At 46.3% G+C, this 16,106-nt stretch overlaps 1 protein-coding gene across 1 annotated transcript; it reads right to left on the minus strand.

The window, feature by feature from the left end:
- Positions 1-9,922: 9,922 nt before the first annotated feature.
- On the minus strand, positions 9,923-15,116 carry CYSLTR1 (cysteinyl leukotriene receptor 1). Its single transcript, XM_019521137.1, has one exon. It carries the CDS (start codon positions 14,490-14,492, stop codon positions 13,461-13,463), a length of 1,032 nt encoding a protein of 343 aa, XP_019376682.1. The 5' UTR covers positions 14,493-15,116; the 3' UTR covers positions 9,923-13,460.
- Positions 15,117-16,106: the final 990 nt, after the last annotated feature.

A 16,106-nucleotide genomic window follows, 5' to 3' on the forward strand; every position in this document is an offset into this window, starting at 1 on the left:
TCTTACTCAGGCACGGGGCACCCAAGTGCCCCCGTGACAACAGACCTCATTTCCAGAGGCTTTTAGAGCAGTGAGATAATGGAGAATTTATTTATGCCATCTTGTATGTCATTGATGAGCAGCTCAATTTCCACTTCTCATCTGGGGATTTCTTTTCTAATCTTTTTCCCTCCTTCCCTTTCCGTGCCCTACTCCCCAAGAAGTAGAATTATAACTAAGATACTTGGGCCACAGCCAGCTATTTATGGCTGATGCAGCCCAGGAAGCCTTGGATAGTTTGGCTGCCTTGGGCTCTGTATGCGCAGGAGGCTCCTCTATCCCATATCTGAACTTTCATTGAGGGCAAGTCTATACAGCAGCCTAGGAGCACAATGGTTGCTTGTGTGGTCATACTTGAACTCACTCTAAATCTGGTACACATAACAGGACAGGTGCCAGGAGCACTTAGTTCAGCATGGGCTGCAGAGCTTGCTCAGGCCTTGAGATAAATAATCAGCAGCTGGCCTATACTGAACTTCCCATAGCTGTAGATACACTGGCACCCAAGTGAGCTAACTTAAAGCTAGTTTAGGTACAACTACATGAACCCCAGACTGCAGTGTAGACATGTCCTTAAGACAGCAGAACTTATCCCTTTTTTTGAAATGCGCCAATCTCTGAAGTGGGAGGTAGAAACTGTTTAAACATCAGTTTTCCCCTATAGTTTAGTAGACAACTAAAGGGACTTCTAGTCAGGTCAAACACAATGATCTGCACTGGAGTTAGATTAGGAAGCCAGGAGGTACTGAGATCTTAAACAAATCAGAAACAGTCAGGAACTACGGTTTCATTGCTCACCTTTTGTGCAGCATTTCCAAATACTTTTTTCTGGCTTAGTAATAATATAATTCACAAAAATGCCACGTAGTACATTATGAGCATCACTACTTGCAGCACAGCGCCATCTAGCTTTATGCAAACACGTTAATCTGTTTTTATGACGATAGAAACCAGGGGCTTACAAAAGTCTTTGAGGTCACCACACCACAGTGCCACACTAGAGCATTGGTTCAGTACTCCAGCAATGATAACAATGTCATTTACTGAGTGTCCTGTGCCTCCCCACATACATCCAGATCTTCTCTTTTAGCCCCACATGGAGGCCATAGGCTCTGATCTCTCCATAGTAACAACAGAGAATATATTTTTTTTCTTTTTAGGAAAAAAATTGCAAAGTTAAATTAATTTGTTTGTGATGCTTCTTTTTTCATGTGGAGATGGCCATAGTGATGGGGAAGCTGGTTAGGGTGTCCATTGCCAACTCTGACAGAAGCTATTTTGGGAGATTTTGTTTTCCAACATGACGTCAAGTCATGAATAGGGTTGCACTGATAAAGATTTTTTGGGCTGATACCGATAGACGATTTTTAACGAGCCATATTGGCCAGCACCAATCCAACTGCTGATATGCAGCCAGGCAGCTTGGAGAGCAGCGTTTAGCTGATAAGTCTGTTGTGGGGGAAAGAGGGAGGGGTGGAGGTGGGGAGGGCCGATTGAGGCCCCCGTGGCGAGGGAGGGGGTGGGGCTGGGGCCTCAATCCCCATTCCCTTCCTCACTGCTGGGGTCTCGATCTGCACCCCCTTCCCATGGTCCTTCCCTTATGACAGACTTGAGAGCCAGACCCAGCTGTTCTCCATGCTGCCAGGCTGAACTCCTGGCTGCCTGTGAGCTGTGCTGTGCTGCACACATGCATGGGGCATTTATCAGCCCCATTATCGGCCACATCAGCCAAAAAAAAGCTGTTTGATGATACTGTCAATTTTCCTTATATTGGTGCCAATCTGATATGGGACTGATGTACTGGTGCACCACTAGTCATTAATTGTGCTGTTCAACACGTTCACAATATCAACCTCCTGGATTGCTTTCAATAGTCACCGGGAGATTGATGCTGATTTTGGTAGACTCTTGGCCAGTCCGAGAGGGTTGGTAACGCTAATGCTGGTCCATTGGTCCTGGGAGAGAACGGGGGGAAGGACCCTGAATAAGAAAGGAAAGTTACAGGGAACAGAATGGACAGGAGGGGGAAGAAATAAACATAAAAATTAAAATGAAAAAAAACTACTCACCCACAGCAGGAGCCGCGGTGCAGCGGGAACAGGGAGAGAAGCCCACATGGCTCGTTAGCCGCGTCTTTATCTAGCTGAGGCCGGCTGATGATGTCACCAGAAATTACCGTTTGGCAGGGATAAAAATGGCTGATGGCGGAGGAAAGGGAAGAGGGAAAATGGACCCAAGAAGTGCAGGGTCACAGGACCCACTCTGGGTGTCCCTCAGGGAGGAAGGAGCACCAGAGGGGGAGCCAGAGGAGGCTCCTGATGCTGGTCTTGGCTGTGGCGGCAGGGTGCAGATTGCCAGTACTGGAGACAAGCCAGGAACAGCCCCTGCAATCCACAAAGGCAGTGGCAACAGAGGAAGGCAAGGAGGATACACAAAGACCCACACCATAACAGGTGCGAGTATAGGGAACAGTTGGGAGGAGGAGGAAGTCTCACCACTGGGAGAGTCCCGGCAGGAGCAGCAGGAAGGGCTACGGAGAAGCAGGGCACTTACCCTGAATGTAGAAAGTAGCCAGCCATACATTGAGGAACTACGAGGCACCCGGATTGGGACACTCCAGAAGGGAGAAAAGCAGGACAGCACCAGGCTCGCAGAAGGAGTGGGAAAGGGGGAAAGGACGACCCGAGCAGAAAGCCATGGGTACATGGCCCCGAACAGGGGTCATCCCCTGGCTAGACCATAGGGAACTAAGCACCCAGTACCCTGACGTAAGGGACCAAGGAAGGGGGTTACCTAGATTCCTAGTGATAGGGTAGCCGTGTTGTTTTGTGCTTTTCTTTTGTGTTTTGCTTTTGTGTTTTCCCATGTGAAGGGGTTGAGAGATAGGAGGGCCTACATAAATAGAATAATTGGTGCAGGGCTTCACATTGGATTCAGGCTTTAGGGCGGGAGTCCACTCTAAGCAAATACAGGCTCCACGATCGGGACCTCCAAACGTAGACAACCTGTGACGGAGTAAACGAATCAGCCACAGGGGCTGATATCTAGGATGGGAAGGAACTCAACAGGCTCCACAGCTATGTGAAGAGGGGGACGTGGCCAAGAAGACTGAGCGGTCCATCGAGGTGGCGTAAGGTCGGGGTGTAGGGGTGGCAGAGCCCCACAAGTGACCATTGGGCAGACTGCGTGCCGCAGAAGGACCCCAGATAGTCAACCTCCCACTGGAAAACATTCAGAGTTGTGGCAGGCGAGATAGGGGAAGACTACTAGAGAAGTGAACATGTACTCGATAATTTACAGGAGTCTGCAAGGCATACAGCACCCATTGCTCGAACCAAGGCTGCACATGACCGGGTGTTTGAGACCTGGCAGTCACACCATCCAATAGCTGATGTGTCTTGGGTCACCATTTACTTTTCTCATACTAGGAGGAAGGACCCAAGGTATTAACATGCAGTTGTGTTACTGACAATGCCAGCATCTGGCCAAGTTCTCCCCAGAGCCAAGACTTATAGCAGCAAGCTAGCACAGCCAGGAGCAGAATCAGGGTGGAACAAGAAGAAATGGACCAAATAAGGGGAAAAAAATCTGAGAAAATGCCACAGTAAAGAAGCCAGCAGAAAGGAAGAGAGGAAATACAGACAGACAATATCAAGGGCCTATCAGGTGAGGCTGCGCCCAATTCAGTTTTTCTGAGCACTCAGGTTGAAGCATCATAGCCTAACCTTGGCTTATCCTAAAAGAAATGCATGACTACTACACATAACACCACCACTTCAAAATCTGCCAACACAACAACACAGTTACTGCCTTGCTACATCTTTCCCTACAAACAAATGCTAGTCACCAGGGCTCTACAGCAAACATTACTCCTATGTGCTTCTTCCTGGGGCACAGCACCACTTTGCAGGTCATTGCCCTCAATCAGTAGAGTGAAGCCTACTAGGGCCTACATTAAGTAGCTCCTAGGCCCAAGTATGTAGAACAGGATCACTTGCTCCCCACTTCTTTTTCCCTTTTATTTACTTCAACAGATTACAGCACTTTTTTTTAGCATTTCAAGTCCAAACTCCTCCTGGGGCCTGGAGGCTCATTCAGGCCAGCCCCATCTTTTAAACTCAGGAATTTCCTTCAGGGCCTGTGCACTCTCAGGTGTGCTCACCTTCTTCAGACCCAGGAAATCTACAGCCCTCTTCTGGGCTTGTGTATTGTAAAGCAAAGAGACCTCTGCACCTAGGCTCAGGACTCTCACAGCCCTCCTTTCAGGGCACCCTAGCTCAGGACAGCTGTGGCCCAGAGCCAGTTTCTCTCAGGTGACCCATTTTCAATTTAACCCTTCCAGCCCAGAGCTGGAAGCACCATACACCACCAAGTCTCCCTTTTGTACAAGAGAAGGCAGAATATACGCGTCTCCTGGTTGGGCCAATGGGGAGGGAGGAAGAGAGAGAGAAACCCTGCCCTACAAGACTGTCCAAGGTCTTTAGAGAAGCAGTGACACAAGTTTTCCCCACACAGTGTTTTCAGACTCTGTGTCTGCCTCTGCCATGGCCTAGGCCCCCAGGTAGTCCCTGCTCCTAGACCCCAAAAAGACCATATCATGGAACATGGGGAGGGCTGGGCTGGAGCCCCTTTACTCTTCAAAGGGGACAGACCACCGTATCACAGGCCAGTAGCATAGAACAAGTGAATGCTGAACACGCTTTTACAGTCTCTGCTTCTTGACCTGGAAGGATGTATGATAATACATATAACATTCAGTTCTCTTTATGTCCCAGTACTGAAGCAAATGGTATTTTACAGCTTTCTGCTTTTTAAGGTTAATAAAAAGCACAGTCTTTCTCCCTGGAAGGATCCAAGCAACCTAGCAGCACTTACCAGTTTGGAAGTCAAGGACAGCCCTGAGCCAGCACTAACATTTCTACCTTAATTTATAAATCAGGTGCAGAGAGACAAATTATTACATAAGGAAAACTATTAAGACTTAAAAGAAACAGGACATCATTAGGCAAAACTCTGTTGAATTCCACCACGGACCCAACACTAGGTGGCACTATTGTACCACAAACTACAGTTTACACAGTGGTAGTCTTGGCTGAATTAGCCTTGTATTTTTATTAATTTTTACGGATAATATCAGTGCTTATTTTAAGCATTTGTTTAGATTTTTATCAATTTGCATCATCAGGACTGAGCAAAACTAGGGATGTGGGAGCAGACCATTTATTAATGACAGAATACTATTATAGCTCAGTTAAACTGACCACCTGGACTGTAGATTTGCTGCCAGCTGAGCAGCAGAGCTGCCATAAGTCCCAGCTCCTGTCACTCATAGCTACCTCTGTATTCAAGCAGGATCTATTAACATCTCATTTTCCTTTTCTAAGCATATCTGACATGCTTGTCATCATGACATCAACAGGACACTTCTCCCTCCTTCCCTCTTCCTCCCAATTTCTACCAATTTACTGTTGGTACAGCAGTTCTGCCAGCGTAACTCAAGCATCTGGAAGAAGGAGAACTTTTGTGATGGTACAGTGTATCCTGTGAAGGAGCAGATTTCTCTCTTTCTTTCTCCCCCACATCCTTCTTTACATCTCTGTCCCTTATCTCAGCCTAAATGAACATAACAAATCATTTGCTGCCAATGTTCTCAGGAAAACAGCAAACACAAGTGACTTGTTTTACCAACTTTTCAGAAAATCTGGAGGGTAACACCTCTTGGTCCTATTGAAATCAATGATAAAACTCCCGTAGACTTCAATGGAATAAGGGATTCACTCTAAAAGAAAAGACAATATTGCGTTATGCTAATACATTTGCCACAATGATCAACTGACTCTGCATTTCAAAATTCTGATTAAATTGTTAATAATGAACATGAAATTAATGCATAAACTGGACTCTTATGAGCAAGGATCCTGTTTTTTCTGTTTAAAAGTAAAAAAATTCTCTGATTAAAAAATCCCAAGTCTGTGTTTTTCTGCAATTAAAATGAAACACCACTATATATATAGGTATCAGTTGGACACAATGTTTTATTGATATATTGATATTTTTAAAGCAGCTTGGAAGTCTACCAACGCCTTAATCATTATAATAAAATACATTCTAAATACCTATATATTTTGGTGTTTGATTATGTTTTTTTTATCATAGAAAATCAGAGCTCCCTCTTCCCCTTTTGCTCACCAGGATATGGGTCCAGCTGCGGTTCCCCCCCACCAGCTTTGTGGCACTGAACAGCCCTGATATGCTGGTGCCATACCCCTGCCCATGCTGTTGCCTCTCTCTCCTGACCCACAGGCCCCCCAGCCCTGCTGTTGCCTCTCACTACCAACTCACAGCCCCCTGAGCCCGGTTAGTGCCCCTCACTCCTGACCCACAGCCCCTGGCCCTGCTGGTTCTTTTCACTTGCGACCTGCAGCTCCCTGCCCCACTAGCTGTGCTGGAGGGGGCCCCCAGCTGCCAGGGCTACAGGGCCAGGAACCCAGGTCTGAATCCCCATGATCCCCTCAGCAGTGCCCAAACCCTGGCTGCCACCCGTGGGAGGCGGCAGCTGCTATGGCCAGAGTGGAGCGTGGAGTCCGGCTCTCCCTTCCTCATGGGTGGCACTGCTGAAGAGGAGTCCAGGGTTGGGGTGGCTGCAGGCTGCCTGCTGTGGGCTTGGGCCTCTCTGTCCTGCTGCCATGTCCCTGGGGGACTCAGTGGCCTAGTGAGCGGGACCCAGCACAGCAGAGCAGAGCAGAGCAGAGCAGAGCAGAGCAGAGAGGCTCAATGCCACCGCGGCATGGCGCCTCTTGCCCACCTGGCAGCAGTGGAGGCCACAACTCTGCACTGCCACCCCATTGCTATCAGGTGGGCAAGGGGTGGCTCATCATGGCAGCGTGGGGCTCCCAGTGGCAGCACCAAGCCTCCCCACCCTACCTGGCTCTGCCACACTGGGTCTTGCTCACTGGGCTATGGAGGCCCCCGGGGAGAGGACAGCAGCGTGGGGAGCACCGATCTCACAGCAGGCAGCCTGTATGCACCTTTGCCTTGCACACAAATCTGTGGGACACATGTCCCCCAAGCCCCCCAGGAATATGTGCAGTGGCAAGGAATAAGCCCCTCCGCTGCACTCTGGATGAGTAGCCTGCAGCTGTGTCCTGCTCGCCACCCAGGCCTTGTGGCTGTGCATTCTCCCCCTGACCTCGGGCTCCAAGCCACAGGCCCCATGCACCACCCCAGCTGGGCAGTGTTCCCAGCCCTGCTCAACTCCCTTCCTCCATTGTGGTGAGGGATTCAGTTCCACCCCCGCACCCTGGGAATTACCTGCAGGGAGCTGTGGGAGCTGCTTTCCACACTGCACGCACATACACATGGTGCCCCCTGTCTGATTGCCCTTCTCCACCCCCTGCCCCCCCAGTCCATTGCAGGCTGGAACTCTGCTAGCCTGCAAGGGGAAACTCACCGTTTCCTGCATTTTTCTCCTTTAAAAGAGAAAATCCATGTTTTTCTCCTTAAAAAAAAAATCAGCATTTGTCTGTATTTTTCCATGGTGAATGGATTCCTGCTTATAACTTAACAAGGGGCTCACATATTGTGACTTTACTTGCAGGATATTCATTCTACAGACTTAAAAACTTAAACATTCAGTTTATGGCTCTGAACAGAAATTTCTTAGCACAAGAATCATAATGTGAGATTTATGACCTTAAGAGCTTCTGTACAGTATGGAAATGAACTTCGGGTGATCTTTGCAAGCCACTTTATTTTTATGGAGATGTGTCTTATGCATTTTCTGCTTGTTTTGCTTTGTTTGCATTCAGTGGTTTGGCTGTTGGTATGGACCCCAGCTGCCTCTATGTCTGGATGTTCCTCTTCTCTGATAGTTCTTTGCACAGAGACTGAAGATATTAACAGAGGAAGTTTGTTTCTAATTCCTCTTGGCACTGAATGTCAGAGGCTTGGCACAAGTTGGGGGACTGGACTCAATGGCTCAGGAAGCCTCTTCCAGTCCTATGGTTCAGGCCAGTGTCTGTGAACATGGGGGGAACCAATCTTTGAGTCTGGCCAAGCCACACTTAACACAGAATCTGAAGGATGAGGCCAGCTGTGGCTCTACACACCTTTATGTCTCCTTGACAAGGGGCTGGCTCACAGCTTTAATGCAAGTTGCAGCCACCTTAGGGCTGCTCTAAGCCAGGTGTAACCAAGATGAGGCCCACCAGCTCCAATCCCAAGATTTGGCAGCATGGCAAGCAGTGGCAGTGTTAATTGTGGTAGCTCCCAGAGCCATGACAATTAATCACAGCTGCTGCCAAATTATAGCCCCATGTGTTAGATGGCATGGCTCTATGCTCCAGATCTGTCCCACAGACTGGCCTCACACCACTCATCTAGTCTGTGGGGCCAGATGAACTTGGCACCACTTCTCTAAACTAGGGCCAGGAACCAAAACTCCTCCCCCTCCCATGCAATTCACCATATTACATGTTACTATCACAGAGATTTAAAAATGCAAGATTCAGGAGACAAAAAGCAATTTTTAAAATGCAAACTGCAACTTTTCCATTTAATTTTGTTCATTCTTATTTTCTAGATACAAATTCTTCTTTCATACAAAAACAGATCTAGGTACATTTTCTAATAATTCTCATTGTACTGAAAACAAGAAAACAAGATGCTGAAATAAAACTTGTTATACATATAGCTTTACTGTACAATACATTACTGTACAATTAAATAATACATTGCATTTTATATATCTAATCTATATAGCATATAATACATACTTTGAAATATACCTGCTCAGTGCAATCTATGCTTTCACAATTGAACTACTGACATCATCTTTAATAGCCTGAGATACTAAGGCTGAGAGGTGTCTGTGTGTGTGTGTCTCCAATTTCACCAGGACAAAGACAGACAGAGCAATGTCTGCTTAGGGCTTTTTGGAGCTAATCAACAGGACAGCTGGTAATGTCTCTCCACGCATTCCTTGGAAAGAGCTGTTTAAGAGCTTGAACTAATGAGAGAGGTTTTTGTTTTCTTGATGGGGTGCTAAATGCTGTGTTATCAACTCCCTGCTGGCTTCCTCACTGGTCAGGAGCAGTGAGCGCCGGGGGCTAGGGTGGAACCCCTCCCTAATCAGACTGTCCTGCCAGGGCCTGGCTGCACCTCCCCTCAGCCCAGCACTGTGGAAGGGAAGGGAGGGCTGCTCTAGCACCGCCCCCAACTTCTAGCCTGAGCCACTGCAGGCATGTGCCTGCATTTCTTCAGTCCAGAGGGAATGTCTTTACAATTGCAAACTGGTTCAGCCTAGCCAGGTTAGACTAACCTGCAAAGATTGAATCAATTCAGACTCAACCTTTTTGAATGTCTGCTCCAAGGTCTTATGTTCTGTAACAGGTTTAAATCAGTTTCTGATTTAATAACAACTTCATTGCACTGGTCCCTCTGAGTCAGCCACATTCCAAAGCAATGTATTATGTAAGTGGCTCTCCCTTAAGTTACATTAATTTCTATTTACACTAGCTTGATATCCTATTGGATAACCAAATATCTAATCTAGAAAACTGTAACTATGGCAGGAAGCTCAAGGTGTCTGCCATTTTAAGAGGAAGGCAGCTTGTGAAGTAACTGGCAGATAGCCAGGATGGCTAATGAGTGCCTCACTTGATTAGGGGAAGGTTGGGTTTAGACTGGATATAAACTCAGACCCTGAGGCAAGCTAGCAGTATATCTTGGAGGCTGCTAAGAGAACATCTCTAGAGCAGGATGGCAGCAGCTTCTGAGTCCCAACATGGAGAATACAGGTTTGGGAAGGGATTATGGGGAGGAGGAGGTCCCTGAAAGCCTACTAAGGGGGTCCAGGAGCCCAGAGAGGGGCTGAGTGTGGGGCTAAAGGGTCCAGAAGCCTGGAGAGGGGCTAAGTACAAGGTCAGTGGGGTCCAGGAGCCCAGAGAGGGGCTGAGTGGGAGACTGGCTGAGTGAGTGTCCAGAGGGTCCAGGGTAGCCCTGGAGTGACAAGTGTGAGCAGGGCCAGAGGGCCCAGAGGTCTGTAACTGAAGAGGGGCAAAGTGTGAAGTCTGGAAGTCTGCAGCCTGGGAGGGGCACGTCACATCAGTAGTGGGGTCCAAGGACCCCATAGCCTAGGAGGGGCAAGGGTACAACCTAGAAGATGGTCCTAGGTAAGACTGAAAACCGTACCCTACCGGGGCTTGGGGTCACAGTGGTGGAGCTGCTTATAGCAGGGTAGCTCTATAAAGTGCCACAGGTGACAAACCGCAGGGAATGGTGACCATGGGGTGCCCCAAAACCCTAGCTTCCACTGCCTTGTGGGTTACCCTGTGGTGGGGAAAGGCTGGGGGAGAACACCCTGACAGAAAAGCACCAGGAATAGATTTGTAGGGGACCTAAGGGTCCAGAAGCCCAGAGGGGAACAGTGTGTAACCAGTGGAGGCCAGGAGCCCAAGAGGGCTGGAGTGTGAGACCAGAACCTAGAGAGGAATTGAGAGAGCTCAAGCCCACAGGTGTGGCTTGTGTCAGCAGGGCAGGAGCCCAGAGAGAGTGAGTGGAACCAGAGCATCCAAGAGCCCAGAGAAGGGCAGAGTGTGGGACTGAAGGGTCCAGGAGCCTAAGAGGGGCAGTGTGGGGGATCAGACAGTCCAGGGTCCAGTGAGGGGCAGAGCATGGATGAGAGGAGTCCTGGAGCCCAGAGACAGGCAGAGTGTGGGACCAAAGAGGGACTAAGTGGGGGACCAGTGAATCCTGGGGCCTAGAGAGAGGCTAAGAGTATTGGAATGAGCTCAGGTGACATCAGCAAGGGATAACACCCATGAAGCATGGGGTGTGGCACAGATGGCGGCATACAATTAGCTCTTAAGTAAGGTAATGACCACGGACACCTGGTGGTCATTAGAGTGAACCCAGGTTTGTGAAACCCAGGGGCAGCCTTTCTTATTTAAATGACAATGTACAACAAAGCATGGTGGGTGAATAAAGGGGTGACTACACACAGAGCAGGGAAAAGAGAGTCCTCCAGGGACTTCATGGCCACCCCTGGAAGGCACCCTGCTACAGTAACATTTGGAAAATATGAAGTCGTAATGGTAGCACAAACATGAGTTAGTATAAGGCAAAACTGTCTCGCACTGGAGCTACAAGCAAAGAGATTTCTGCTCAAGTGAAGAAGCCATGTATATAACATGTCTAAGACAACCAGAAAACACCCATGGGTTGCTTTGTCACTTGGTTTCTCTCATCCTAGCATGCTGCCTCTTCTCTTTTCCCTTCCAGAGAATGAGAAAATTGCACATCAAAGTACTTTCTAAGTAGTCACCTATGGACCAGAAAGCAGCAGGGGGGGCAATTTTACAAAAGCCTATTTCCAGTACAGAAGCATGGATGAGAGGGGGGCTGTTTGGCTTAACACAGGAATAGGAGAGGGACAGAATTAAAAAGGAGTATGTTTGGAGGGGCATCCTCCTCAGGTACCTTTTTATGCTCAGTAGAGGAGCTTCCTAACTGTCTGATATTTTCATCATTTTTAAATGTCCTTTTGATTAGCTTAAGCACTCCAGCACAGACATCTCCATGCCTTGGAACCTGCTGATGTACTATCTCCAGGCATGTGAGACACTGCCAGGATTTGAATAAGCTGCTCCCACAAAAATACTCCTCCTTGGACTGCAATAATTGCTGTCTGTGAGAATACCTATACTTGCAGGGAAGGCCAGGATGAACTGTAGAATCTAGTAATTCATTTTCTCATTTGACTAAAATAATCTTTTTACCACTGTAAACCTGGAAGGAGGTAGCACTACATGGCAGTTTTTTTCTCTTCACAAATGAAGATGAAACCACGGTGCTTTATCAGTCAGGAATCAAGCTCCCGTTGATTTCACCAGATCTAGGATTTCACTTTCTATGTTTGAGGTCTGGGGCTAAGTTATCTACTGGCATTACTGCAGTGTAGCAGCATTCAGAGGGGACTTGGACTTGCCGTGAAGCAAGGGGAATCATAGGATCCTATGGTGTATTATGTCATAGGAACCTATGGTTTCCCTTGGTTTGGGACAAATGAAATTCAACTTCAGAAAAACATCTGATGCATGGTCAGGGAAGAAGACAGTGGCAGGAAACAGCAACACACACTAAAAATACATGATTGTTGCAAAACAGTCCAACAAAGCTTCTAAAAAAACTGTATACCATTTGTCTTTGAAGGGATTCAGTGCAACACAGACAGAAAAGGACATCTGGGAGCTGCAGTGAGGAAAGAATGAGCTCCCTACTCATTCTCCTACCTTTTAAACAACAGAGCAAAAATGAGACATAAAAAATATGCCCGATGATTTATGGATGTTTAATACTGCTGGCAGCACTGCTCTCAAAGCTACTGAGGCAATTCAGGATATCCTTGTCCCATTCATTCCTCTTTTACGAGGTTTTCCCCAAGAAAGAAAATACTTTAAAGAAGTGCTTAGGTCAGTACTTGGGGACCCATTCCTCTCCCTGTTCCCAAATTTAAAAACATAGGCCCCAGTCCTGCAAAGATCTTTAGGATAAATTTAAGCAGGCTTGGTGCCAAAGTGCTTGGAGATGCAAGCAAGAAACATATACAGGGCATTTACTTAGCTACAAACCACAGGAAATTAATAAAAGAAGGAACAAATACACTTCTCTTTAGGAAGATACCAGCTCAGACCCTCTGGTGTGGTGTGGCTGCTTTGTGTTGCTCTGTGGGTGACAATGAATTTAGAGCCAGCAGAGCTGGCCACTGGAAGGTAACTTCAGCATAAGGTGATCATGCAGTAAGACAGAGCTAATGTGATAGCTCTGCCACCCACAGACCTCCAAACCACTGAATATTAAGTCAGAGAGGTAGCTGGAAACAGAGAAGGAATTTTCCTGGCTTGTGCTGTATACATTAATCACTGTCTGCTTTGGGACTTATTGCACACTCATCTCTCTTTATTTTTAAGTTCTACTAACTTGTATTATACCAGATGTTTGCAATTCCCACTTACTCAGGAATTCAGACCATCAGTTTGTGTGACATCTATATATAGGGCATGAAGAGGCTATTTGCACTGGCTTATCTGCCTGCCTCTGTGCTGTGGTCTTCTTAGTGCCATCCATTCCAATGTCAATCTTTGCAGTTTTTGGTGCCTTGGAATTCAGAATTGCCTTCACAGTGCTCTGCAGCATGGTAAAATAAACCCTTCAATGACAGCCATAAGGGTAGTTGCTCCGAGTGGTATAAACAGAAATATGTCCATTTTGATTATTATAATATTTAATTTGGGAGAAGATGTATTTGCTTTGTTCATTTCTCCTGAGGAAGTTTTTAAAACACTGATATCCTCCTGGGAGTCTGCACCAAACCTGCCTTGCATGGAACAAATCAGTTTATAAATAAAGGAAACAACTCCATTTCAGTTCTGTCCTTTGTAGTTTTCTTTAAATGGTTCACTATCTTTGTCCTTTATGGACATATTTCTCCTGAGTCCTGCTACCATGCTGGAGGAGGAAGCCTTTCTAAAGGTCGTAAGTCTCCTTCGAAAATTGGCTCCTGAAAAGAAATAGAGGAGTGGGTCAAAGCAGCAATTTGAAGCTGCCAGAGGAAGGGTCACTACCACTGCTTTCTGCAAATATATGGCATCACAGTTGGAGCTGTTCCCCTTCAGAACCTGAAGGTGGACTGTGCGTAGAATATGATAAGGCGTGAAGCTGATCAAAAAAGTAGCTGTTACAACTATTATCATCCAGACAGCCCTCAGACGAGTAGCCTGATTCTTCTTTAATGAATTTTTCAGTAAGGTCTTTATGATCATGGTATAACAGATAGTTATGATAACAAAGGGGCAAATGAAGCCTACAAATAGTGCAATCAAGTTCAGGATTATAACCATATTTGTCTTCGATTCATTTTCTGGAGGTTCAAAGCACTTTACCTTGTTTCCATCAGAGTAAGATCCATTCAGCAAGAAGGGAGAACTTGTCACGGTGACAAAAATCCAAATGCCGATGCATACCAGTTTAGCCTTTTTCTCAGTTACCAAATTGAGATTCTGAACAGGGAAAACTATGGCTATGCAGCGAAAGAAGCTCATTGCTGTCATAAAAAAAATGCTACAATACAGGTTGACATACAGTGCATAGGAAGAGAGCCTGCATAAGAAATCACCAAAGAACCATTTGCCTTTGTGAACATAATACACGATTCGAAGTGGCAGTGTGCATACACAGAGGAGGTCTGACACTGCCAGATTAAGCATATATATCTGGAAGGCTGTCTTCTGTTGGTAGGTTTTTATGAGCACATACAGAACAATGCAATTTCCAACAAAGCCCAGAATAGTCACCATCGAGTACAATGTGGAGTACACTTTGTTTCGGAAGTCATCAATGGCGTGGTGGCATGACAAGTTGCTAGGAAAATCTGTTGTATTTTCTGCAGCAGCCATCTGCTCTGCTTGGAGATGTTACCTTGAAGCCAATAGCTTAAATATAAAATAATGAAAGTGAGTATTATATAAAGCAATACATCAAAATAAAATATAATGATTAAATGGAAAAGAGTGTTTTTTGAAGAGTAAGAGTTAGGAAGGAAAGAAGACGGATGGTGAGCTAATATGTTAAATACTTGATGCTGTAAGTATCCATGCAAAAGGTAGGGTTCTTATATCTACACTTAAAGTTAGTGTTATAAATATTAAAAGTAGAATTTTCAAAATCCTTAACACTGTCCAGATTCTTCTGTGATTGAAGTCAGTGGGAGGTTTACCAAGAGCTCCCATAGGAGCAAATTTAGGTCTCTGCTTAGATCTTACAAGAATCCCACCCTTATTCCAAATCACCTGTCAACTTTTGTAATGCTACAGAGTTTTGCATCACTCTTAGATTTCTTTGCATTAGGTAATGGTACAAACTCCCCCAAACAAACCGACAAAAAGCCACCATTGGATCCTACCTCTGTTTGGAACCAGATATAATGGAAACAAGACTATTTTGGCTTCTATGCTGTAAGCCTCATGTAAGCTAAATTTGCAGGCAGTAAAGGAGGAAGAAATAATTGACAGCAATATCATTACTGATTGGCCAATGTATATTTTTTAATGTTTGAATAGGAGAAAACTTTAGCTACTAATGACTATTTTTAGTGCTGTCTCTCTTAGTGTCTGGCAAACACCAGTTCTCTGCATCCCATCTTTGTGCTGCCTTATACCAGGAAAAATGTCCGTAGGGGAAAGACCACATAGCAACTCCTAAAGCTTTTAAAAAGAATGCTCAAACAAGATTTTTCAAGTAAAAATAAAAGTTTACAAAAACTTTAAAAAGTAACCATGAAGAATGTTCCAGACTGAAACTGCAAACAGCTTGAATAAATCCTTGTTATTTGTTAAAATATTTCTCCATTGGTCTAAACTTCACTTTGGAGTAATAAAACAAAAACATAACCTTCCACATTAGTGCAATACATAGTCACAATCCATTTTTTCACTCTTATCTGTTACATTTAGCAGAGAGGCATACTAGAGTGCAAAGCTCTGCAGACAAACTGGCTCTGTGGGCTGAGGGGGGATCTAGTGGCCTGTTACAAACTAGTCAGGGGGGATCAACAGGCACTGGGGAAGTCGCTGTTCCCCCGAGCACCGCCAGGAGTGACCAGGAATGATGGTCACAAGCTGGTAGAGGGTAGATTTAGGCTAGATATCACGAGGCGCTACTTCACGGTCAGGGCGGTTAGGATCTGGAACCAACTTCCAAGAGAAGTGGTGCTGGCTCCTACCCTGGGGGTCTTTAAGAGGAAGTTAGATGAACACCTTGCTGGGGTTGTTTGACCCCAATAATCTTTCCTGCCGTGGCAGGGGGTCGGACTAGATGATCTACTCAGGTCCCTTCCAACCCTAGAAACTATCCCTCTGGATCCCTAACCCTGCTTCTGCCTCTCAGACTGGGCCCCTGGTCCTGTCTCTGCCCTCCTCTGGACTGTGGATCCCTGCCCATATCAGTCTCTAGTTGTGGCCCTCCTCAGCCTGTGACCCCTCCACCTGGGCTCTGGCCCTGCTCCTAGGCCA

Source organism: Gavialis gangeticus, unplaced genomic scaffold (genome assembly GCF_001723915.1).
Source record: "Gavialis gangeticus isolate Ggan-Ray unplaced genomic scaffold, GavGan_comp1, whole genome shotgun sequence".
Taxonomy (NCBI): domain Eukaryota; kingdom Metazoa; phylum Chordata; order Crocodylia; family Gavialidae; genus Gavialis; species Gavialis gangeticus.

What these genes read in the sequence shown, in the direction of transcription:
- CYSLTR1 (XM_019521137.1), bottom strand. Translation starts at nt 14,492, where the DNA reads ATGGCTGCTGCAGAAAATACAACAGATTTTCCTAGCAACTTGTCATGC.